General features: G+C 47.8%; 1 protein-coding gene across 2 annotated transcripts in view; it reads left to right on the top strand.

Annotated features, from left to right (window-relative positions):
• Positions 1-701: 701 nt before the first annotated feature.
• Positions 702-26,349, top strand: part of chfr (checkpoint with forkhead and ring finger domains, E3 ubiquitin protein ligase) — a 61,030-nt gene continuing 35,382 nt past the window's right edge. The window contains exons 1-7 of one of the 2 annotated variants that reach the window (XM_086011948.1): positions 702-1,010; positions 9,475-9,571; positions 21,241-21,350; positions 22,289-22,348; positions 23,720-24,175; positions 24,992-25,130; positions 25,609-25,763. In XM_086011948.1, the coding sequence (XP_085868074.1) occupies positions 902-1,010; positions 9,475-9,571; positions 21,241-21,350; positions 22,289-22,348; positions 23,720-24,175; positions 24,992-25,130; positions 25,609-25,763 (1,126 nt within the window). In that variant the 5' untranslated portion in view covers positions 702-901. Of the gene's footprint in view, positions 1,011-9,474; positions 9,572-21,240; positions 21,351-22,288; positions 22,349-23,719; positions 24,176-24,973; positions 25,131-25,608; positions 25,764-26,349 lie in introns of both variants that reach the window. The other variant, XM_086011947.1, reaches the window with a different exon arrangement.

Genomic DNA, 26,349 nt, shown 5'->3' on the forward strand with positions numbered 1-26,349 from the left:
AGTGACGCCCACATCCCATGAACAAATAAAAAAAGATAAAGTGAAGAGGAGATTTGATAGAGGTGTTCAAAATCATGAGGGATCTAGACAGAGTAGATAGAGAGAAATTGTTCCCTTTGGCGGAAGGTTCAAGAACCAGAGGACACAGATTTAAGGTGATTGGCAAAAGAACCAAAGGCGACATGAGGAAAAACTATTTTATGCAACGAGTGGTTATGATCCGGAATGCACTGCCTGAAAGGACGGTGGAGGCAGACTTGATCAGGGCTTTCAAAAGGGAGTTGGCTAAGTACCTGAAGGAAAAAAAATTGCAGGTCTACAGGGAAAGGGCGGGTGAGTGGGACTAGCTGAAGTCTTGCAGAGAGCTGGCACAGGTGCCACGGGCCGAATGGCCTCCTTTTGTGCTGTAACCATTCTATGATTCTATTCTCTGTTTCTCTCTCCACAGAAGCTGCCTGACCTGCTGAGTATGCCCAGCATTTTCTGTTTTTATTTCTGACCTGCTCTTGTTGCAGCAGTTCTAGGAGGTGTCGGTGGGGGGCAGCAGAGAGCGCCCGGGGGGGGGTTGAAGGAAGGATCCTCCTACCCCCATCACGTGACGCGGGTGGCTGCGGCTTCAGTCCCGGCTTTGATTGACGGGTAGGATCAGCCATTCAGAGCGCGGGCAGCCAATGACGGCGCGGCGGAGGCGGGGCTTGGCCTAGCGTGGCCCGCCCCGCGTCGTCCCCTCAGCTGTTTGGCTTCGAGAGGCCCGAGAGAGAGAGAGAGAGAGAGACCGAGACCGAGACCGGGGGGTGGGTAGTAGTAGTGATCGATTGATCTGTCGAAGCGGAGCCCTGCCCCGGTTGCGTGAGGCGATGGTCGGCCGAGATCCCCAGGCCTGAGGCCTCTCTCCGGGGTCATGCAGCCGCTGGAGAGCCAGGCCTGGGGCCGGCTCAGCCGCCTCGACCGGGAGAGCGAGAGCCACATCCTGCTGGTGAACAGCGAGTGGACCATCGGCAGGAAGAAGGGTGAGTAGGCCTCGGGGAAGCCGCCCGTACACACCCGGGCCGCGGAGTGCGGGGGACTGGAGCAGGTTTGCAGCCCGTCGTCAGGGACAGTGGGCGGCTGGCAATTGGCTCCATTGTCCCCTGGCTGAGGGAGGAGAGAGTTTATTTAAAGTTATTGCCGACTGTCAGTTCACTGAAGAGAAATCCCCCCAATATTTTTTTTAAAAATTAGCTATTTTTTCAATTATATTTTACTTCAGTGTCCTGGCCAATATTTATCCCTCAGCCAGCATCACTCAAAAACAGATGATCTGGTCATTTATCACATTGCTGTTTGTGGGAGCTTGCTGTGTGCAAATTGCGTTTCCTACATTACAACAGTGACTACACTTCAAAAAGCACTTCATTGGCTGTAGAGCGCTTTGGGACACTCTGGGACTGCATTTCTGCAGCGCCTTTCATGACTTCAAGATGTCCCAAAGCGCTTTACAGCCAATGAAGTACTTTTTGTAGTGTCATCGCTGTTGTAATGTAGGAAACGCAGCAGCCAATTTGCACACAGCAAGCTCCCACAAACAGCAATGTGATAATGACAAATAACCTGCTTTTAGTGTTGTTGCTTGATGGATAGATATTGGCCAGGACACCGGGGACGAAAGGTCTTCGACCTGAAACGTTAACTCTGTTTCTCGCTCCACGGATGTTGCCTGGCCTGCTGAGTTTTTCCAGCATTTTCTGTTATACCGGGGAGAACTCCCCTGCTCCTCTTCGAACTAGTGCCGTGGGATCTTTTACGCCCATCTGAGAGGGCAGATGGGGCCTTGGGTTTAACGTCTCATCCAAAAGACGGCACCTCCGACAGCGTAGCACTCCATCAGCACTGCACTGGGAGTTTCAAGTCTCTGGTGTGGGGCCTGAACCCATGACTTTCTGACTGAAATAAGAATGCTCCCATTGACGCTTACTGGAAGAATTTCCTCCTGCTATGTTTAACTTCCACAGCTATGCTAATTCCCGCTTCCTCTTTGTTCTTCTGACCATCATGGTTCTGAGAGTCCCTGTATTCTTCTGTGACACTGTTGTCCCACCTTTCTTCATGAAAACTTTAAAATTTGTTTTGCTTCCTTATTTCACTTTAGATTGGCTTGTCTGTTGCTCTGTTTAGGACTTGAGAATTGTACTTTTCCTGCATCTTAGCAAAATGTTTTTTAACTGGGTAAGTTAGCTTAGTGTTTATGGTGTTAGACTTGCAGTATCCCACCATGGCAAGTTGTTAAATTAGATTCAATAAATCCATTACTGGATGGGCTAGTAGCAGACAAAAATAATCATGAAAGCTGCAGGATTGTCTTAAAAACCTAACCGGTTCACTAGTGTCTGTCAGGGAGGGGAATGTGCCCCTTACATGTGCTGCCCCCTATATGTGCCACCCCTACCTGGTCTGGCCGACATGTGCCACCCCTACCTGGTCTGGCCGACATGTGCCACCCCTACCTGGTCTGGCCGACATGTGCCACCCCTACCTGGTCTGGCCGACATGTGCCACCCCTACCTGGTCTGGCCGACATGTGCCACCCCTACCTGGTCTGGCCGACATGTGCCACCCCTACCTGGTGTGGCCGACATGTGCCACCCCTACCTGGTGTGGCCGACATGTGCCACCCCTACCTGGTCTGGCCGACATGTGCCACCCCTACCTGGTCTGGCCGACATGTGCCACCCCTACCTGGTCTGGCCGACATGTGCCACCCCTACCTGGTCTGGCCGACATGTGCCACCCCTACCTGGTCTGGCCGACATGTGCCACCCCTACCTGGTCTGGCCGACATGTGCCACCCCTACCTGGTCTGGCCGACGTGCCACCCCTACCTGGTCTGGCCGACGTGCCACCCCTACCTGGTCTGGCCGACGTGCCACCCCTACCTGGTCTGGCCGACGTGTGCCACCCCTACCTGGTCTGGCCGACGTGTGCCACCCCTACCTGGTCTGGCCGACGTGTGCCACCCCTACCTGGTCTGGCCGACGTGTGCCACCCCTACCTGGTCTGGCCGACGTGTGCCACCCCTACCTGGTCTGGCCGACGTGTGCCACCCCTACCTGGTCTGGCCGACATGTATAGTCCCACACTATATGCCTGACTCTTAATGCCCTCAGGCAACTAGGGAAGGGCCACAAATGCTGCCCATCCCAGGAACAAACAAAATAAAACATTTTTGATCTGCTCTTAACTGGGGTGTTGTCAATCTGCTCCTCTCCACCACCCCCCAGGCAACTTGTTTTTAAGCTTAGAATGTTTTTAGAATTGTGTTCCTGGGTGTTGGACCTTGGTAGTGTTGTATCCCAACTCATGTCGAACTTGATCATGTCCTTGTCACTGTCACCAGGAGTGCCACTACCTCCAGTCTCTTATTAGCAGGTCGAGGCGCGAGTTGTGCCTTCCCTGATCCACTGGGTCCTGAAGGAATAGTGTGTTACATTATGAAATCCGACTCTAAACCACTTGGACACTCTCAATTTGGATTAAGTTGGTTGAAATATGCCATCAACATAGTCTTCTCTTTGCACTTAGCCATGTATCTCTGAATAGATTAAGCTGTCCTTTTCAACCTGTTGACCTGCAGGAAACTCTCAGTGCAGTCTTTGCTCAGCTCAAGCTAAACTCGGCCAGCCAGAGTAGTTGTTAGTTTACCAAAGGATCTACTTCCTCATTCTCTTGACTGCTTCTGACATAGAACCACATCACTTCCGTTCCTATGTGCCTTTACTGAAACCCTTGTCGGTTGTTTCCACCTCCACTTTTCAGGGTTAGACGTATTTCTAATCCTATTACTTTGTAGTAGCACCTGCTACAATAGAGTCAAGCACAGGCATCTCGTAGTCACAGTCATATGGCACAGAAGAGGCCATTCGGCCCATCGAGTCTGTGCCGGCTCTCTGTAGAGCAGTCCAGTCAGTCCCATTCCCCCGCTCTATCCCCGTAGCCCTGCAAGTTTATTTCCCTCAAGTGCCTATCCAGTCTCCCCTTGAAAACATTTAGTGTCTCAGCTTCCACCACTTCCGTCGGCAGCGAGTTCCAGGTCCTCACCACTTGCTGCGTAAAAAAGTTTTTCCTCACGTCCCCCCTGTATCTCTTGCCCAAAACCTTAAATCTGTGTCCCCTAGTCCTTGTACCATCAGCTAGTGGGAACGGCCTTTCCCCGTCTAGCCTATCCAAACCCGTCATAATCTTGTACACCTCTATCAAATCACCCCTCAACCTCCTTTGCTCTAATGAAAACAAATCCAGCTTCTCCAACCTGTCCTTGTAGCGAAGATCCCCCATCCCCGGAACCATTCTGGTAAATCTCCTCTGCACCCTCTCAAGGGCTTTCACATCCTTCCTAAAATGTGGTGACCAGAACTGGACGCAATACTCCAGTTGTGGCCTAACCTCATCACAAGTGCTTCTAGTCCTCATGTATATGCACTTCCATATTCTGCCTCATATCTTTGGTTTCACTGCCTGCTTGTTATTGAGAGCTGGATCCAGTATTTCTCCCTCATCACCACCTAATGCCTGTTCATGGGTCAGTTTTGTGTAAGATTCAATTTCCCATCTTGCCTTCTCTTTCACTCCCCCCCCCGGCCCAAATCTAGTCTTAAAGATCGACAGGAGCTGCTTCAGTGTTCCTTAAAAGTCTCCTGGTTCCCGATTTTGTTTAGGTGTAGCCCGTCTGTCTCTTGTACGAGACCTTTTTGTGCCCTAAATAGTTACTTGTAAATGTTTAAGAAAAGATATACTTGCTCTCGAGGCGGTTCAGAGAAGGTTCACTCGGTTGATTCCGGAGATGAGGGGGTTGACTTATGAGGAAAGGTTGAGTAGGTTGGGCCTCTACTCATTGGAGTTCAGAAGAATGAGAGGCAATCTTATCGAAACATATAAGATTGTGAGGGGGCTTGATCGGGTGGATGCGGTGAGGATGTTTCCACTGATGGGTGAGACTAGAACTAGGGGGCATAATCTTAGAATAAGCGGCTGCCCTTTCAAAACTGAGATGAGGAGAAACTTCTTCACTCAGAGGGTAGTAAATCTATGGAATTTGCTACCTCAGAGAGCTGTGGAAGCTGCGACATTAAATAAATTTAAAATGGAGATAGACATTTTCCTAGCAGATAAGGGAATTAGGGGTTACGGGGAGAGGGCAGGGAAGTGGACGTGAGTCTAGATTCAGATCAGCCATGATCCTATTGAATGGCGGAGCAGGCCCGAGGGGCCGTATGGCCTACTCCTGCTCCTACTTCTTATGTTATTGCTTTACCGAATGCAGGGAATATACTGGAACACATTTACTGTTAAGATTAAAGCAGCCATTTATTCAACTATCACAGTCAGCCCTATCTTGTCCTCGTATAAATCCAAGTCTTTCTTTCATTTAACATTCACACTCCTGGTAGATGTTTATTGCAAAGTTTAAATGTTAATGTAGCAGACAAACAACTGTTGATAACCCTCCCCCACCCCCCACGCTCACACGCAGACCCAGGGCAAATCATTATGTCCATCGTGCCACCTCACTGAGTTTGCATTGAAGGGCTGTGTTCAGTCCATTTTAATAGTAAATTGAGCTATCTGTGTCCTCTGTCGATGGTGCCGGTGCCAGATGTCACTTGGCACTGAATTTATGATAGAATCTTTAAATTTCTATTCCCTCCTGAGGCCCCGAGGTTAAAAAGGAGGACAAAAGTGCCCATTACTGAGATATTCAAGTACACTTGAATTTGCATCTCTGCATGTCACCATACCTGTTAGAGACTGTGTATAAAAACCGTGCGGAAGTTATCCTGTTAGTGAGTAGGGGTTCCAACAGATGTAAATTAAAATTTTTGCGTAGCTTGAATTTTTAGCCGGAAGAAATTGTCAAAAGCATCTTGTGCGGTAGTTAATTAGTTGGGTGGGGGAGTGTGCCAAGAGCTCAGAGAGGTGAAGATGCAGTAAGGATGAGAAAGAAATAATGAAGCGTTGAAGCTGTTGGGACAGACATGCAGACATCACTTGAAAGGCTGGGGAATTGCTTTGTTTTTCAGCTCAATTGGAGCTAGAAAGTAATTTGCTCCGAGCCAAGTGGGTGGAATTTCCAGTCTTGCTTGGAAGATAACTGGGAGGAGTGGTTCTTGTCTAGTTTCGTTGGTGCAGGCGCTCAGTAAGTTTTCTGTTGTTTTATTCTTAATGTTTAGTTTAGAAAGCCTGTCCCTTTTTTTTATAATGTGTTAGTAGGAAAGTTTTCCAAGACGCAGATTGTTGACTCTTGTGTGCTGCTTACGTGTGTATATGATAAAACTTCAAACGCAGCTCGTACAGTGTTGTTCAGATGTTTGAGCTGGCCTTCGAAGAAAAAGACCCGCACTTGGCATTAAACACAGCCTTCCACAGTAAAAGGCCTGACCGTCCCTGGACTTCAGTAGGTGGTTGGCTGGTGTTTAATGAACTGCTCTGCTAAAGGGCTGTACTTTGCGACCACTGAACCCATTTTTTTCTATCAGCCTGTTGTAAATGATGTCTTTGTGTAGAGTTGCTCAGGTGTCAGCATCGACTTTTTATGGAAACCGGTCATTAAAGTTAATGGAATGTACCTCCCCTCCCCGGGGAAAAGTTAGTGCTGCAACATTTAATCTGTCAATTGCAGCGCACACACATCCCCCCAGAGTGAGTCGTGGAGCTGGTGATGCAGGTTGTTTCCTGGCTGCACAATACCAAGATTATTCAGCTCCTTTTCAATGTGGAACTTATGAATGAATTCTTTAAAAGTTACTTTTTCCACCCCGGCTTTATTTTTCTACCAATTTGCGTCTCCTCCCTTCCCCGAAGGGGTTTAGTCCTTGTTGCCTGGCTGACAGTCACCAGTTAAAGAAAGAAAACTGGCATTTGTACAGCACGGTAACAAGTCCTCCGGATAGCCCAATGAATAAGCGACTACTGTTACGCAGGCAGTTGCCTCAGATAACATCGCCCAAATTGCCTTACTTCGTGTGTGAGCCGAAACGATGAGCGTTGGAAACTGTGTGTTGGCTGAGCCTGATCCTGGCACCATATCACACATGTCCATGTTCAGCTTGATAATAATCAGGAGCAGGAACCTTTTTTGTCTCTTCCCCAAGCTCGGGTGCTGAGGCCAATTTTTAAACACAGTTGTCCAATTTGAAATATTCAGCATTTTGGGGTTAAAAATATTGGTTTGTCGCTCTTATTCTTGTAGTTTTCTCTCTGGTCCTAAAGAGAAGCATGTCCTTTCTTTGCATGTTTGAGACAGGCCACTTACTATTTGGAGATATACGGCTCAGATTAATTTGTGGTTATTTCATGGTGCACTATCAAGCTTCAGAAGGAAAGACGAGCATTTCTATAGCGCCTTTCACAACCTCAGGACATCTCCAGGCTCTTTACAGCCAATGAAGTACTTTTTGAAGTGTAGTCACTGTTGTAATGTAGGAAACGCAGCAGCCAAGGTCCCACAAACAGCAGTGAAATGATGACCAGTTTTTATCGATGTTGGTTGAGGGATAAATATTGGCCAGGACACCGAGGATAACTCTCCTGCTCTTCTTCGAAATAGTGCCACGGGATCTTTTGCATCCACCTGAGAGGGCAGACGGGACCTCGGTTTAACGTCTCATCCGAAAGACGGCACCTTCGACAGTGCAGCACTCCCTCAGTACTGCACTGGAGTGTCAGCCTAGAATGTGCGCTCAAATCCCTGGAGTGGGAATTGAACCCACAACTGTCTGACTCGGAGACAAGAGTGCTCCTAACTGAGCCACAGCTGGTGTCACCCTAACAGTTTGATTAAAATAATATTCTCTACTAGTGGATGTTCCATGGCGTTGCTCACAGTAAGTTGGCTTTGCGGAACACCTCCGTTCAGTCCGTCAGGGTGACCCCAAGCTTCCGGTCGCCTGTGATTTCAATTCACCGCTCCATTCCCACTCAGACCTCACTGTCTGCGGCCTCTTGTATTGTTCCACGGAAGCTCAGCGTAAGCTCGAGGAACAGCACCTCATCCTCCGATTAGGCACTTTACAGCCTTCTGGACTCAATATCGAGTTCAACAATTTCAGATCATAACCTCGGCCCCTATAATATTTTTTATCCACACTTTTGGTTTGTGACTTTCCCTTTTTTCTCTCTCTCCCACACGGCAGCTGTCTCTCACTCTGCCAGCGTGTTTCACACTTCATCCGGAGCCATTGTCTGTTTCTTTACCTGTCCTATTACTATCTCGTCTCACCTTGAATATCTCTTAATGTCTCTTCTTTCATCCCCTCCCCCATTTCCCAGCCCCCAAACTGCCTTTTAATCTGTTTCATTTCCTGCCTTTGTTTCTCAGTTCTGACGAAGGGTTTCGACCTGAAGCGTTGACTCTGTTTCTCTCTACGGATGTTGCCGGGCCTGCTGAGTTTTTCCAGCGTCTTCTGTTATTTCGGATTTCCAGCATCCGCAGTATTTTGCTATTGTTAAGTTGGATGAGAGCTCTTTTATGCCATCTCATGCACAATGTAGTATTCTGCTAAGGTGGAGCTGTGTCCTTTTAAAGTTACGGAGTCTAATTGTTGAGTGAATGGTGGCTGATTACAGTTTGGAATGTGTTGGCCTGTTTCAGGTCGGAGGTTAGAAGTATCGGTCAGAAACTCCCAACACTTTTAAGATTACTTTGCATCTGTAATGGAGTTTGACATCTGGAGTGGTTAGATGTACCACTTTAGATATATTAACATTTAGAGACATGTGTAAAAGCACAGCACTTCAAATTAAATTTGATAAACTCTTGAGTTAGCATACAGAGAGTTGGTTGGGTAAATGGCCTTTCCTCTTTCCTAAGTTGTAGCTCATGTGCCATATCTCTTTGGAAACCCAATGTTTGTGATTGGGTGTGGCCCCATTTCTGATTATTTGGTGTCCAAGATGAATTCAGTTACTGATGGGGATCAGTGTTCTCTTGTTCCTGGGTCCTGACCAAAGTAGAGGTTACTTCTATAACTCATTAGTAACCAATTGCTCATCTGTGCTGTTCCGGGAGTTAATTTGTTCTTTGAACCGGGTTATAGAAGGAAAAGGATGCAAATCTCTTCACTGGAGCCTGCCTTTGACATCAGCGAGAGGTGAATTGGATTCTCCATGGGATTGGCAGTAATAATGCTGTATTGGGAGTTTCTGCTTCCTTCTATATAACGAATGACTACAAAAGGGTTTTAAATCAAGTGTGCATATCCGAATGCTGTTCCAAGTTGTCACTGATGTGCAATATTGGAAACTAAATCACCTCCATCAAATAAAACCCACCAATTTTCAATAATGTATAATGAAAGTTGATTGGTGCTGGAAAATATTTTCATTTGTAAAGAGAAGCATGTTGTACCTAACTAGTCCCAAAATGTGTGTTAGCGAAGTGACATAATAAATTGCCTTTATATTAGAAATCGGCCTCATCACCTTCTGTCTCTTGTTTTGCAGGTTGTGATTTGTCATTTCCTGGCAATAAGCTTGTTTCAGGAGACCACTGTAAAATAATTCGAGAGAAAACGGGACAAGTGTGGTTAGAGGACACGAGGTAAGTCATGTACAATTTTTAGACTGAGCATTTTTTTTTTACATCTTCTGCAAAGTGAAGATTGTGTTATCTGTGGTGGTCCCAATACCTCCAGCAAACACTGGCTGCTCTCACTTACTGATCTTGTTTATTTAAGAATGCCAGCTGTTTCTGGGGAGGAGGGGCAGTGGTTTAGCACGCTGCCCTCTAACCTTCGGGACACGCATTCAAATCCAGCCTGTACAGTTGAGATGAAAGTCTCCCCCTCTCTATTGCCTGTAAGGGTCCTACCTGAAATGAATTGGGTACTCAGTCAATTTTCCCGCTAAGTTGCGTGGCCATGCAGCAATCTTGGAGGTCCTGCGCAGGCTGCCCACCGGTATTACAATGCAAGAAACTGCGCATGCGCGAAAATTTGAATGGGCTGCGCACCCAAAAAAATTTAGAGGGAACATGGCTCTCGAACCCATTCTGATTGGATTTGAGGCTATAAGCACAGAACGGCCAGCAACTTGACATAAAATGGCAATCTCAGACATTAAAAGGATGACTTGCATGGAAGATAGGAAAATTCATACTAGTGGCATAGAAGGTGCTCTACGGAGATCAGGGTTAAGCTACTTTGCTGGTTGATGTAATAAAACTCACTACTCACTTGGTTTGAGTATAAAGCAAGGCTTTAATCAACTTGTTTCAGAACATGGAGGCCTAGTTGTACTTCACTAGTTCCTTGTCTTACAAAATGTCCCTGGAAAGCTGGGCCCACGCCCGAGTATTTACACTCCTTGGATGGTGCCACCGGCTGGCCGTCCAGCGTTATTTCCTGAGTAGTTTCTTGATGAATGATGAGATTTATAACACTGGTGTAGAGTAAAGGGAGCTTTACTTTGCTGCTTGCTTTACCTTTATAGCGTAGCCTAGTGGTTATGGTACTGGACTAGCAATCCATAGGTTGAAAGTTCAAACCCCACCAAATTGAATTCAGTAAATCTGTTCATTTGTGGGCTGGCAACAACAACGTACATTTATAGAGCGCATTTAATGTAGCAAATCATCCCAAGGCGTTTAACATGAGTGGTATCAATAAAATAACATTATTGACACAGGAGATATCCGGACAGATGACCAAAAGCTTGGTCAAAGAGGTAGGTTTTAAGGAGCATCTTGGAGAGAGAGAGAGGCGGAGAGGTTTAGGGAGGGAATTCCAGAGCCTAGGGCCCAGACAGCTGAAGGCACGGCCGCCAATGGTGGAGCGATGGAAATCGGGGATGCGCAAGAGGCCAGAATTGGAGCAGCGCAGAGATCTCGGAGGCTTGTTGATAAAATGAAAGCTGTAAAAATCCAGCTGGTTCACTAATATCCTTCGGGGTGAGTAACCAGCCACCCATACCTGGTCTGGCCTACATGTGACTCCAGGAGACTATTAATGCCTTCAGGGCAACTAGGGGTGGGCAATTAATGTCGGCGTTGCCCACACCCTGAGAACAAATATATCGGTGGGGGGGGGGGGGGAACCTGACCTCGCGAATGCTCAGACGAGTTCTAGATGATAAAGTAGAAAAAGTGTTCAGACATTCCTCACCTTGATGGATGCAGAATTAGCAAAGAAAAATACTGTGAAGTCCGTGTGGGTGGTTTGTGTCAGCTATCCATGCTGCAGAACTGACGCGGCCGTCATCAGTGATTACAGGGGAAATGGCACAGTGTGCATTTTATAAACCTTCATGTGCAAACTGTATTTACACATTTAAGATGTAAAATATTAATGGCAAAAAGCTGAACCACTATTTTCAAGTAAGGTGATGCAATTTATAGGTTAGATGCACTCTGTCAGTTTAAAAAAAAATATATATATTTTTCTTCCTATATTATGCAACATATAAGGTTGAGAGATTGGGCAATGCAGCTGTATGGCTGGCCTTGAGGATTGCAATTGCCATCGAAGGTGACTCTTCCGACAGGCTTCCCGTCTTCCCTGTCGGCCCCCCTTTCTCGCGCTCTGGTTTTTTTTTTTTTTTTACTCGTTTTTATGGGATCTGGACGTTGCTGGCAAGACCAGCATTTATTGCCCATCCCTAATTGCCCTTGAGAAGGTGGTGGTGAGCCGCCGCCTTGAACCGCTGCAGTCCATGTGGTGAAGGTGCTCCCACAGTGCTGTTAGGGAGGGAGTTCCAGGATTTTGACCCAGCGACGATGAAGGATCGGCGATATACTTCCAAGTCAGGATGATGTGTGACTTGGAAGGGAACTTGGAGGTGGTGGTGTTCCCACGCGCCTGCTGCCCTTGTCCTTCTAGGTGGTAGAGGTCGTGGGTTTGGGAGGTGCTGCCAAAGAAGCCTTGGCGAGTTGCTGCAGTGCATCTTGTAGATGGTACACACTGCAGTCACGGTGCACCGGTGGTGGAGGGAGTGGATGTTTAAGGTGGTGGATGGGGTGCCAATCAAGCGGGCTGCTTTGTCCTGGGTGTTGTTGGAGCTGCACTCATCCAGGCACGTGGAGAGTATTCCATCACACTCCTGACTTGTGCCTTGCAGATGGTAGAAAGGGTTTGGGGAGTCAGGAGGTGAGACACTCGCCGCAGAATACCCAGCCTCTGACCTGCTCTTGTTGCCACCGTATTTATGTAGCTGGTCCAGTTAAATTTCTGGTAATGGTGACCCCCAGGATGTTGATAGTGGGGGATTCGGCGATGGTAATGCCGTTTAATGTCAAGGGGCGGTGGTTAGACTCTCGCTTGTTGGAGATATTCATTGCCTGGCACTTGTGTGGCGCGAATGTTACCTGCCACTTATCTGCCCAAGCCTGAACGTCGTCCAGGTCTTGTTGCATGTGGACATGGACTGCTTCATTATCTGAGGAGTTGTGAATGGCACTGAACACTGTGCAGTCATCGGTGAACATTCCCATTTCTGACCTGATGCGCTATCAATTACTCATAAAAGACGGAGAGTTAGGAGAGTAACTAAAAGGCTTTTATTAACAAAGAACAGAGCATGCCTCTCGTGGTTGACTGGTTTCCAAGAAGGCAGGGGGCTGCAGAGCAGTTACCTTTATACCTGGGCGTGTGGGTGGAGCCAGGGGCGGAGCCAGCTGAGGCATGCATAGATACAACAGTGTGCAACAACAACAACAACGGTGAGCAACAGTAACACTGGTTTACCACATTCACCCCTTGTTTAAATTTGAGTCCGGCGGGGTGAAGTGTACTAAAGGTTCGTGTAAGTAAGTCTATCAGGTGGCCTTGTATGCCGTCCTGATCGTCGTGGTGGCGGCGGCGGTGATGGTGCAGCATCCAACGTTGAATCTGGCGTCTCATTGAGTGGTTGGGTGGTCAGTGACGGGTCCTGGGGCTGCGGCATGCCGTCTACAGGGGTTGGGTTGTGGGTAGTGGTGGATGGCAATGGTAGTGTTTCAGGGGCACCCGAAGGTGCGAGGTCTCGTATGGAGACTGTGTCCTCCCGCCCGTCCGGGTACGCCACGTAAGCATACTGGGGGTTGGCGTGGAGGAGGCTCACCCTCTCGACCAGGGGGTCCGTTTTATGGGACCTCACGTGCTTCCGCAGTAGGACGGGTCCTGGAGACGTCAGCCATGCCGGTAGCGAGGTCCCTGATGTGGACTTCCTGGGGAAAGTGAACATTTTTTCATGGGGGGTGTCATTGGTGGCCGTACAAAGCAGTGACCGAATGGAGTGGAGCGCCGCAGGGAGGACCTCCTGCCAGCGAGAGGTCGGAAGGCCCTTAGATTTTAAGTTTAAGAGGACGGCCTTCCAAACCGTCGCGTTCTCTCTTTCCACCTGGCCGTTCCCCCGGGGGTTGTAGCTGGTGGTTCTGCTTGTAGCAATACCTCTCGTAAGCAGGTACTGACGGGGTTCGTCGTTCATAAAGGATGAGCCCCGGTCGCTATGGATATAGCTAGGGAAGCCGAACAAGGCGAATAGGTCATTCAGACATTTAATGACCGTGGTACTGGTCATGTCTGGGCAAGGGATGGCAAACGGGAAACGGGAGTACTCATCAATTATGTTGAGGAAGTACACGTTGCGGTCAGAGGAGGGGAGGGGCCCTTTAAAATCGACGCGAAGGGGCGAGTGGCCTTGATCAGGCTTGCTCTGTCTGGCCTATAAAAATGTGGTTTGCACTCGGCACAGATTTGGCAGTTCCTGGTCATGGTCCTGACCTCCTCGATGGAATAGGGCAGGTTACGGGATTTGATGAAATGGAAGAACCTGGTGACCCCCCGGGTGGCAGAGGTCATTGTGGAGGGTCTGCAGTCTATCAACCTGCGCGTTGGCGCATGTACCACGTGATAGGGCATCTGGGGGCTCATTGAGTTTCCCGGGCCGGTACAAGATATCGTAATTGTAGGTGGAGAGTTCAATTCTCCACCTCAAGATCTTGTCGTTCTTGATTTTGCCCCTCTGCTTATTATTAAACATAAAAGCCACTGAACGCTGGTCAGTGAGCAGGGTAAATCGTTTTCCGGCCAGGTAATGCCTCCAATGTCGCACAGCTTCCACAATGGCCTGGGCCTCCTTTTCGACAGAGGAGTGTCGAATCTCGGGGCCCTGGAGGGTCCTTGAGAAAAAGGCCACGGGTCTCCCCACCTGGTTAAGGGTTGCAGCTAGGGCGAAGTCGGATGCGTCGCGCTCCACTTGGAAAGGGATGGACTCATCCACTGCGTGCATTGTGGCCTTCGCAATATCTCTTTTTATGAGAGTGAAGGCTGCACATGCCTCTGCTGTCAGGGGGAAGGAGGTGGACTTGATGAGGGGTCTGGCTTTGTCCGCATAGTTTGGCACCCACTGAGCATAGTAAGAGAAAAACCCTAGGCATCTCTTCAGTGCTTTTTGGCAGTGGGGGAGGGGGAGCTCCATAAGGGGGCGCATTCTGTCGGGGTCGGGGCCGATGACTCCGTTCTCCACTACGCAGCCAAGAATGGCGAGGCGCGTGGTGCGAAACATACATTTGTCCTTGTTGTATGTTAGATTCAGCCGCTGGGCCGTACGGAGGAATTTCTCTAGGTTAACGTCATGGTCCTGCTGGTCGTGGCCGCAGATGGTGACGTTGTCTAGATAGGGGAAGGTGGCCTGCAGCGCGTTCTGGTCAACCATTCGGTCCATCTCCCTTTGGAAGACCGAAACCCCGTTGGTGACGCCGAAGGGGACTCGGAGGAAGTGGTAGAGACGACCGTCAGCTTCAAAAGCTGTGTACTGGCGGTCCTCAGCCCTGATGGGGAGCTGGTGGTATGCCGACTTCAGATCAATCGTCGAGAACACCCGGTATTGTGCTATCTGATTGACCATGTCAGATATGCGGGGGAGTGGGTATGCATCTAACTGGGTGTAGCGATTGATCGTCTGGCTGTAGTCAATAACTAGGCGCTGTTTTTCGCCAGTCTTCACTACCACCACCACTTGTGCTCGTCATGGGCTAGTGCTACCCTCAATAATCCCTTCCTTCAGGAGTCTTGCTACTTCGGATTTAATGAAGCTCCTATCCCCGGCACTGTACCACCCGCTTTTGGTAGCGATGGGCTTACAGTCGCGGGTGAGGTTAGCGAACAAGGGGGGGGGGGGGAGACTTTAAGCGTGGGGAGGCTGCAAATGGTGCGCGGCGGGTGATTTAAAAGCTGCTGGCTGCAGACTGTGATTGGGGGGAGGGGTCCGCCGTACGCTAATGTGACACTTTTAAGGTGGCACTGAAAATCCAACCCCAGTAGAACGGCAGCGCAGAGATTGGGCAGGACAAGAAGTTTAAAATTTTTGTATTCTGTGCCCCTTACTTAAAGGGTCACCACAGTAGCCACCGACGTCTGCTGAATAGGATTTGGAAGCCATAGAGATCCGATGGCACGTTGGCAGGACCGGGAGAGAGTAACTGCGCACCGTGTCGGGGTGGATAAAGCTCTCCGTGCTCCCGCTGTCGAAAAGGCAGGTGGTGGCGCGGCCGTTTACCGTAATGTCCATCATGGACTTGGACAGTTGGTGAGGGAGAGATTGGTCCAGCGTCACTGAGGCCAGCGTATGGTCGAGCGAGTCGCTGTGATCGTCAGACGAGGCGGTGGTTGAGTCCGGGTCACCCGCGATTGGAGTTGGAGGCGTCCAAGATGGCGGACAAAATGGCTGCGCCCATGATCCCGATCCCCACGCGGCTGGAGGTGTCCAAGATGGCGGACAAGATGGCTGCCCCCACGGTTCACACGCGGCGCTGCTGGCGTTAGCGGTTTTACCTTTGCAGGCGCTGACGTAGTGTCCTTTCTTCCCGCAGCCAGAGCAGGTAGCGTTTTTCGCCGGGCAGCGTGCTCTGGGGTGTTTTGCCTGGCCACAAAAGTAACATTTCGGGCCCTTGGACATCGCTGCAGCAGTTGGTGCCGGGGGTGGCGGTCCCATGACCCAGGGTTGCGGCGTCCACGGTGCGGAGCAGTTAGGGGAGAATGCGTCCATATTCCGGTGGGCCGCGTCTAGCGAGAGCGCGAGGGACACTGCCGCCTTCAGGTCGATTTCGCCCTTCTCCAACAGTCTCTGCCGGGAGTAGTCGGACTTGAGGCCTGCAACGAAAGCATCTCGGATAAGTCCCTCCATGTGTGTCGCGGCTGATACCTCTTTACAATCGCAGGCTCGGCCGAGTATCTGTAGTGCCCGTAGGAATGCCTCCACCGATTCCCCGGACTGCTGTTTGCGGGATCTCAGGAGGTGTCTGGCATAAACCGTATTTACCGGGCGTGTGTATTGTCCTTTTAGCAGATCGATAGCCGCCGCGTAGGTAGTCGCATCCTGGATGAGCGTGTAGACTTGGTGGCCCACCTTGGAGGCCAGGATTTTTAGTTTGTTTCCATCTAGTGTCACGGCTGAGGCTTCCAGGTAAGCTTCGAAGCAACGCAGCCATTGTGCGAACTTGGTAGACGAACCCGTCTCTTGAGGGTCTAGGTCCAGGCATGTTGGTCTGAGGGCATGCAGCAGCGCCTGCTGCTCAGCATTTGGTGCCGTCGTTTGCTGCAGCGCCTGCTGCTCAGCGTTTGGTGCCGTCGTTTGCTGCAGCGCCTGCTGCTCAGCGTTTGGTGCCGACATTTTGTTTTTGTTAATAAAATTGATGCGCTATCAATTACTCATAAAAGACGGAGAGTTAGGAGAGTAACTAAAAGGCTTTTATTAACAAAGAACAGAGCATGCCTCTCGTGGTTGACTGGTTTCCAAGAAGGCAGGGGGCTGCAGAGCAGTCACCTTTATACCTGGGCGTGTGGGTGGAGCCAGGGGCGGAGCCAGCTGAGGCATGCATAGATACAACAGTGTACAACAACAACGGTGAGCAACAATAACAGTGGTTTCCCACATGACCTTATGTTGGAGAGAAGGTCATTGATGAAACAGCTGAAGATGGTTGGGCCTAGGACACTGCCCTGAGGAACTCCTGCAGCGATGTCCTGGGGCTGTGATGATTGACCTTCAACCACCGCAATCTTCCTTTGTGCTAGGTATGACTCCAGCCAGTGGAGAGCTCCCCCCCCCCCCCCCCCCCCCCCCCCGATTCCCATTGACTTCAGTTTTACTAGGGCTCCTTCATGCCACACTCAAATGCTGCCTTGATATCAAGGGCAGTCACTCTCACCTCACCTCTGGAATTCAGCTCCTTTATCCATGTTTGGACCAAGGCTGTAATGAGGTCGGCAGCCGAGTGGTCTGGGCGGAACCCAAACTGAGCATTAGTGAGCAGGTTATTGGTGAGGAAGTGCCGCTTGATAGCACTGTTGATAACACCATCCATCACTTTGCTGATGATTGAGAGTAGACTAATAGGGCAGTAATTGGCCGGATTGGATTTGTCCTGCCTTTTTGTGGACAGGATACACCTGGGCAGTTTTCCACATTGTCGGATAGATGCCAGTGTTGTAGCTGTACTGGAACAGCTTGGCTAGAGGCACGGCTAGTTCTGGAGCACAAGTCTTGAGCACGATAGCCGGGATGTTGTCAAGGCCTATAGCCTTTGCTTTATCCAGTGCACTCAGCTGTTTCTTGATATCACGTGGAATAATATGGGTTTGATCCCCTTTCTCTCTGGTGAATCACTCACTGTTGGGGTTTACACATAAAGAATAGCCCCATCACGAGGGAAGCGGAGGACATCAGCATCTTCAGGGGAAAAGGGAAAAGGAAGCATCAAGCAGCTGGCACATTGCTATTAGAGGGATGTCTGGTCCAGTGATGGAAAGTCAGCTCGGGGGAAATATGTTGAGATTTGGTACTCTGCCTCATTGCCAACAATACTTCACATGTTCCATGGAGCACATGTTAATGTTTTTATGAGTGGCAGAGTGGTATTAAACACAGCTTTTGAGTTTCTATTGCCTCTGAAGGACACTTATCCATTAACTGATGTAAAAAATTTAAAGCTGAAACCCCTGATTTCGCTGTATCCCGATTAACTTATTAAAAAAAAAAAAAAAGTCCAGCCATTGATGGGAAGACTAAAATGAATCATAGAAGGGTTACAGCATGGAAGAAGGCCATTCGGCCCGTCGAGCCCGTGCCGGCTCTCTGCAAGATCACCTCAGCCAGTCCCACTCCCCCGCCCTTTCCCCGTAGCCCTGCAAATGTTTTTCTTTCAGGTACGTATCCAATTCCCTTTTGAAAGCCGTGATTGAGTCTGCCTCCACCATCCTTTCGGGCAGTGCATTCCAGATCCTAACCACTCGCTGAGTAAAAAAGTTTTTTCTTACGTCGCCTTTGGTTCTTTTGTCAATCAACTTAAATCTGTATCCTCTAGATCTCGACCCTTCTGCCAATGGGAACAGTTTCTCTCTATCTACTCTGTCCAGACCCCTCATGATTTTGAACACCTCTATCAAATCTCCTCTCGATCCACCTAACTGAAGTCCCTCATCCCTGGAATCATTCTCGTAAATCTTTTCTGCACCCTCTCTAAGGCCTTCACATCCTTCCTAAAGTGCGGTGCCCAGAATTGGACACAATACTCCAGTTGAGGCCGCACCAGTGTTTTATACAGGTTCGTCATAATTTCCACGCTTTTGTACTCTATACTCTATTTATGAAGCCCAGGATCCTGTGAGCCTTTTTAACTGCTTTCTCAACCTGCCCTGCTACCTTCAACAGTTTGTGCACACATACCCCCTGGTGTCTCTGTTTGTGCACCCCCTTTAGGATTGTACCCTTTAGTTTATATTTCCTCTCTTCATTCTTTCTACCAAAATGTATCACTTCACACTTTTCTGCATTAAATTTCATCTACCACGTGTCCGCCCATTTCACCAGCCTGTCTATGTCCTCTTAAAGTCCATCACTCTCTCCTCATTGTTCACTATACTTCCAAGTTTTGTGTCATCTGCAAATTTTGAAATTGTGCCCTGTACACCCACATCCAAGTCATTAATATATATCAAAAAAAGCAGCGGGTCCTAGTACCGACTCCTTGGGGACACCACTGTATTACCTTCCAGTCCGAAAAACAACCGTTCACCACTACTCTGCTTCCTGCCACTCAGCCAATTTCGTATCCATGCTGCCACTGTCCTTTTTATTCCATGGGCTTCAACTTTGCTGGCAAACCTATTATGTGGCACCTTGTCGAACGCCTTTTGGAAATCCATGTACACCACGTCAACCACATTGTCCTCATCAACCCTCTGTTACCTCATCAAAAAAAACTCGATCAAGTTGGTTAAACACGATTTGCCTTTAAGGAAAGCCAGCACGGATTTGTTAATTAATCCACACTTGTTCAAGTGACTGTTAATTTTGTCCCTGATTATTGTTTCTAAAAGCTTCCCCACTACCGAGGTTAAACTGACTGGCCTGTAGTTGCTGGGTTTATCTTTACACCATTTTTTGAACAAGGCTGTAACATTTGCAATTCTCCAGTCCTCTGGCACCACCCCCGTTTCTAAGGAGGATTGGAAGATTATGGCCAGTACCTCCGCGATTTCTTCCTTCGCTTCCTTCAGCATCCAAGGATGCATCCCATCTGGTCCTGGAGACTTATCTACTTTTAAGTACAGCCAACCTTTCTAGTACCTTGTCTTTATCAATTCTTATCCCATCCAGTATCTCCTCTACCTCCTCCATTACCATGTCTATGGCAGCTTCCTCTTCCTTGGTGAAGACAGGTGCAAAGTACTCTTTTAGTACCTCAGCCACACCCTCTGCTTCCATGCATAGGTCTCCTTTTTGGTCCCTAATCGGCCTCATCCCCTCTCTTACTACCCGTTTACTATTTATATGCCTTTAGAAGACTTTTAGATTACCTTTTATGTTAGCACATAATAAGAACGCAATCTGTGTAAATCATACCAACTGATGCGAGTCTGACGCTGGACCCATGACTCCTTAACTCGGTTGAGCTCCTTGTCTCACTGACCTGTTTAAAGTAGATCGTGTGCTGCAGTTTTTTTCCTTTGTTGCAATTGCTATGTTTTGCCAGTAGATGGCTGCAGAGTGCATAAACCTTCCAGGTGAATTTACAGTGCAGCCAGTGACACAACTTGGCACCTGCCTGGCTTCAGTCTCGTCTAATTGTTCTGCCCAGGAGAGAGCTCGGTACTGTACATGAACTGAATACATGCATGTGCTCTCCAGTGCAGTACTGTGGGAGTGCTGCACTGTCGGAGGTGCCGTCTTTCGGATAAGACGTTAAACCAAGGCCCCGTGTGCTCTCTTGGGTGAAAGTAAAAGATCCCATGGCACTATTTCGAAGAAGAGCAGGGGAGTTCTCCCCGGTGTCCTGGCCAATATTTACCCTCAATCAACATCACTAAAACAGATTATCTGGTCATTATCACATTGCTGTTTGTGGGAGCCTGCTGTGCACAAGCTGCATTTCCTACATTACCACAGTGACAATTAGAAATATAAATGTTTGGAGAGTGGAGAAGCCCTACTCTAAACATTTAAATTAAAGTCAGCTAGGATTAGCAGGTGCTCGATGGGTCCTCCTGAGTACTTTGTAAACCACACTTGACACCAGCTGGATTCACACTCTGTATGGTATCAAGTCCAAGCCGTGTGACATTCCCTCTTCCAGGCAGACTTGCTTTGCTTAGCTCTGGAATCAATTTTTAGCCTCATTGTAAATCGCTTTGCACCAATGCTAAATTTACAGCACGCTGAACGGTTAAATCTTGGAGTCTGTACTGTGCGGGATTGGATCCACGTTTAAACAATTCAAAGTTGCTATTGTTCTACAGTCACAAGCTGCAATTTGTACCCCCCCCCAAATCAGGCATTAATACCTTCCTGTGGCTAGGAGGTTGTTTACAAGCCTTTGGCAATGAAACAACATTACTGCTCTGTGCAAGCCTGGCGTGAGCACCTCATCTGCCCAGCCAGCTGTGGCCAAATAAACACAGGTGTTCTGCTGGCGGGCTTTGCTGTTGGATACCCAAGCCAACAGTGGTGGCACCTTCTTTTACTTTGCACTTGACGTTGGCCATCAGAATGAATGGGGTACAATATTACCATAACGTCAACCCATTCATTATACCGTTTAAAGAAGTGTAGTGTTTTAAATTTTAGCATGTTATGGTTTCCAGTTGACGTAACTGTTATCGGTTGAAAGCCCTGGGCTTTGATGATACGACAGATTACAAGTTGTGGGTTTTGTGTGTTTCCGGGGTTTGTTTACTGTACTAAGAAGGGTGGAGGCAGCCTGACTTGTGTTCTTGTGTCATTTTATGCTTTCAGCACCAATGGAACAGTCATCAACAAATCCAAAGTTGTGAAGAAGCAGACCTATCCATTGCAGAATGGAGATGCGATTTACGTTGTCTACAGGAAGAATGAGCCAGATCAGAGTAAGGATAGTGCGAGGAAAATGAATGCACGTGGTTGGAAATAGCCCATTTCCGGTTCTTAAACTAAGTTGGTGGGACAGCAGTGGGGAACCGGCTGTTGTGCTTGGCAGTTAGTTCTCGGCTTGTTCGTGTACACCGCTATGTAAGAGTGGTATGTGTGTGGACCATCTTATTCTCCATCACTCCTGATCAAAATGGTTCAGCATTTGTCTCTTTGAGGCTGCAAGTTACTGGAAGTGCACCATAGAACTGTACACCAGTAACGAGCCAGTGCCTTCAGATGGGGAGAGAACTGACGAGACCTTTTTGAAGTGTGATGTTAGATATTGCATTGTACAATGTGGAGAATTGCACAGTCTGGCTAATCTCTTTGTGAATTGCAAGAAGTAAATCTTACTACCGACTGTTATAATGATTGCACCCTATACCTAGCAGGGTTACTCAGTGACTATTAAGAAAAATGGATTGTATTTCAGTGTAATTTAGTTCCAATATGTAAACACCCCAACAAATTCTATTCCCTTCTAAAGCACACCTCTACAGACGCCTGCCAGCCCTTGGGTTCCTTGTCCAACATTCTTGTGTGAGCGTAGACTCGAGTGTAAGCAGACCATTTGATTGTGGAGAGATATTGTAACCGAGCTTAATCTTGTTGGCACCTGCAGTGTATATACTGTGCACACATTTCTAGCAGATAGTCATCAGGAATGAGAAATTTGACTGACTAATTTTCCCCTACCCATTCAACCCCGCGCCCTCCCCCCACACCCCAGCCAGGAGACGGCTCCTGAAGCATATTGCACCCCACCAGCCAACTGAAGGGGTCTCTTACCCTTTAACTTTTTTTGCACTGTTTCCTCTGGTTAGGAGTGATGTGGTAATTTTAAGCAAAAAGTAGCATTTCTTTCCATCATATTCTTTCTTAATTTATTTTTTAGATGTTGCCTATTTGTACAAAGCACTGAATTCTGAGGAGGAAAACATGGACGACCCTATGGGTAATTAAGAATTGTTTCTGATTAGTTTTGGGTGGTAATGCAATAATGTGAACTGTATCTGGTTCTAGCAATGGATGAAGGAAAATGTAAGCAGAAGCAAGCTTCTGATTAATGTTATAATGTTTAATTCCACGTAATCTACAGGAGAGCTGTGCTGATAGGGTGAGATGAAGGTAGGGTGGGAGGAGGCTCGTGTGGAGCATAGACCAGTTGGGCCGAATGGCCCGTTTCTGTGCTGTAAGTTCTATGCAATTCTATGAGATATGAACCCAGTGAGAGCTACAGTATTGCTTCAAATGAACAGAATGTTACTTGAGCTACTGGGGTTGTTTTCATTAGAACACTGGGTTAAGAGGAGATCTAATCGAGTTGTTCAGAATTGAGAGTTTGATAAAAGTAAATCGGGGATAACTTTTTGCTGGTCAGTGAGCAACTAAAGGGCATAAATTTAAGATGGTCATCGTAAGAACAATAGAAAGATTTGTGATTTTTTTCCCCCCAGAGGGTTGGCAGGACTTAGTATGGAGTGGCAGGATCAGAATCCATAATAGCTTGTAGAAGGGAATTGGATAAATATTTGAAAATTAAGACTATGGAGAAAGGGCTGAGGAACTGGACTTGGTGATTAGCTCTTTCAGAGAGCCCCCACAGGCGTGATGGGCTGAATGGCCGCCTTGTGTGATGTAACATAATCTGAGGAAGGATGTTCTTGCCATGGAGAGAGTGCAGCGAAGATTCACCAGACTGATACCTGGGATGGCAGGAATGACGTATGAGGAGAGATTGGGTCGATTGGGCTTATACTCGCTGGAGTTTAGAAGAATGAGAGGGGATCTCATTGAAACTTATAAAATTCTAACTGGACTAGACAGGAAGGATGTCCCCGATGCCGGGGAGTCCAGAACCAAGGGTCACAGTCTAAGGATAAGAGGTAAGCCATTTAGGACTGAGATGAGGAGGAATTTCTTCACCCAGAGAATGGTGAATCTGTGGAATTCTCTACCACACAAGGCAGTTGAGGCCAATTCATTAAATATATTCAAGAAGGAGTTAGATATATTTCTTAAGGCTAAAAGGATCAAGGGATATGGGGAGAAAGCAGGGACAGGGTACTGAGTTTGGATGATCAGCCATGACCTCATTAAATGGCGGGACAGGCTCGAGGGGCCGAATGGCCTACTCCTGCTCCTATCTTCTATGTTTCGATGTAACGTTCTAGGTTTCTATTTTGGTGATGTAGCTGCAGCACGGTTCATAAAATTACACTCAATTCGTGCACCATAAACCTGAAGGCTTCATAATGGGATGAATTGACTCAATGTCTGTCTGAAAATGGATCTTCATTTGCTTACAAATGGTTTTCATGTACAGGATCCTCTTGCAGCACGGTTGAGCAGATTATTAAAGAAACCTCGAGCTTAGACAGCAGCTCCGACCAAACAGCAGTCACCTTCCCACTTTGTTCAAAACCAGTTGAACACCCTTCCCGAGAGGAACCACAGCCATGCACATCTTACTACGATCCGTTCTGTACCTCTGCAACCAACTCCGACACTGTTCAGTCGACTACTTCTGCCATGCAGCCATGCACTTCCTCAACAGGACCCGTGTCCATCACTGCTGGACCTTCAGTGATCACACGTGGACCTAGTTGTTTGGCAACATTTTGGACTTCGTGTCCAAAGCCGCCAAGTCCCGTTTTAGCACCTTCAAGGACTCGGGTGAATGTAGAAAGCACACCAGGACCTGAAGCCACGGAGTCATCTGTTATGGATGTCTTGGCCAAAGAGGAGGACCTAGAGCCAACCAAGAAGAAGCAGAAAAGAGGCAAGTATTTGTGTAACAGAGATTTTATTTCCAGAGTTGACTAATTTAGACACAAAGAACATTGCACTCTTTCCCCCACCGCCCCTTAAGAATTTCGACCCCCAAGGCTGCTGGGCCCCATTCCATGCGTGTCTTCGGATCTTCGTTGTCCTTATACAGGTGATCTGAGCTAGGGAGGGGCAATATCTGACCGGGTTTCGGCTTCCGCTTGCTCGCCAGTCACCCCCTGCATAAGCGTGAACATCCAGTGAGGATGGTGATGCCCTCTTCCGCAGGAGAATAGCCCACCAGTTTCCACTGTGTAGGCTCCCATGAAGAATGGGCCTTTGGGAAGTACAGGAGGAATACTGGCATTGTGCCCTACCCCCGGAATAAGTGACTGTCTTAAGGAGTGTAAGGAAAAGAAAACTGGGAGGGGAGGGGAGTGCGAGTGGGTAAGGAATTGTCCCACACTAAAAAGGAAGAGAAATAATTTTTTTTAAACTGGAAGAAAAACATAATGCTCGAAAGGTACCATGGCTGCGTCCGTATCTGGAGAGAGAAAAGTCAGGTTAATCTTTCAGGTTTAATCGTTTTCAGCATTAACCTAGAATCATACAGCACAGAAGGAGGCCATTCGGCCCATTGTGCCTATGCCAGACCCTTTCACTATTCAGATGCTAACGGGCCTATTGTATATTTCCAGCATTTTTTTAAATTCAAGGATTGGATTCTGTTTTTTTTTTTTTTTGCTCAACACGACAGATAAGTGTGAGTTTCAATATTTGCATCTGCTATAAATATATATATTTTAAATAGAGAATGATGGAATTCCAGATCCATTGCTACTCAGTGAAGGTCAAAGTTCAAACGTCAGACATGAGGATCAAGGGACCTCGGAAGGAAAGCAACCGGATAAAATGGAGGAAACGCTCACCTGTATCATCTGTCAAGACTTGTTGCATGATTGTGTCAGGTACACCGAGATCACAAGCAGCCCCTTTTACATAAGACAAGCTACACTTTTCATCGCTTGACAAGCTTTAAAGTAATAGGAGTTTATTTAAATTCTTGACCAATACTTCAAGACTGCAACATAATAGCATTTTTAATAGTCTATCTCCAGTGATGACTCGTATGATGAGTCTAGACCCCGGTGAAGTGGGGTTTGAGGATGGGGGTAATTTGAACATACAAAGAAGGACAGGAAAAGACCAACTGGTCTATTAAGCCTGCCCCATCCAGATAACATGCAACATTATATCCTAAATGCACTATTCCTGGAAGCAATCACTAGTGGTTGATTGATAAATCTCGTACTAATACATGCTTACTTGGTAATTTTTGCAAATCTATTGGTTCAGAAATGGTAACTCTGGGAAATGAATGGTTGGCTGTAAAAGCTTGAGGGCATTAATAAACCCGATGGGCCTAATTTCACCTCTCTTGTTCAGCCTTCAGCCGTGTATGCACTCTTTCTGCGCAGCATGTTACTCAGGGTGGATGGAGCGATCGTCGCTCTGCCCAACCTGCCGCTGTCCTGTTGAACGCATCAGCAAGAACCACATGGTGAATAATCTGGTGGAGGCTTATCTACTGCAACACCCAGGCAAGTAATTGCTGCGTTCAATTCATGTGCATTTGTTTATTTGGATAGGAAGGGGCAAAGTATTGTGTTGATGTTTTGTGTATTCCAAGTGTTTAATACGTGATTTTGGGGGAGGGAGGAATCTCATGAATGTCAGCTTTGAGTTTTATGATTAGTTAAAGTCAGTGGCTAGCACAACTGTGAATCCACATCTTGCTCTTGTTTATCTGTCTCAATTTTAAAATTCTCATCCTTGCTTTCAAATCCCTCCATGGCCTCGCCCCCTCCCTATCTCTAATCTCCTCCAGCCCTATAATCCCCCGAGATCTCTGCGCTCTGCCAATTCTGGACTCTTGAACATCCCCGATTTTTAATCGCTCCACCATTGGCGGCTGTGCCTTCAGCTGCCAAGGCCCTAAGCTCTGGAATTCCCTCCCTAAATCTCTCCGCCTCGCAACTTCACTTTCCTCCTTTTAAGACGCTCCTGAAAACCTACCTCTTTGACCAAGTTGCCCTAATATCTTACATGGCTCAGTGTCAAATTCTGTTTATTGATCACGCTCCTGTGAAGCGCCCTGGGATGCTTCATTACATTAAAGGTGCTGTG

This window comes from Somniosus microcephalus, chromosome 19, assembly GCF_052327205.1.
Source record: "Somniosus microcephalus isolate GS21.2 chromosome 19, FLI_Smic_1.0, whole genome shotgun sequence".
NCBI classification, from domain to species: domain Eukaryota; kingdom Metazoa; phylum Chordata; class Chondrichthyes; order Squaliformes; family Somniosidae; genus Somniosus; species Somniosus microcephalus.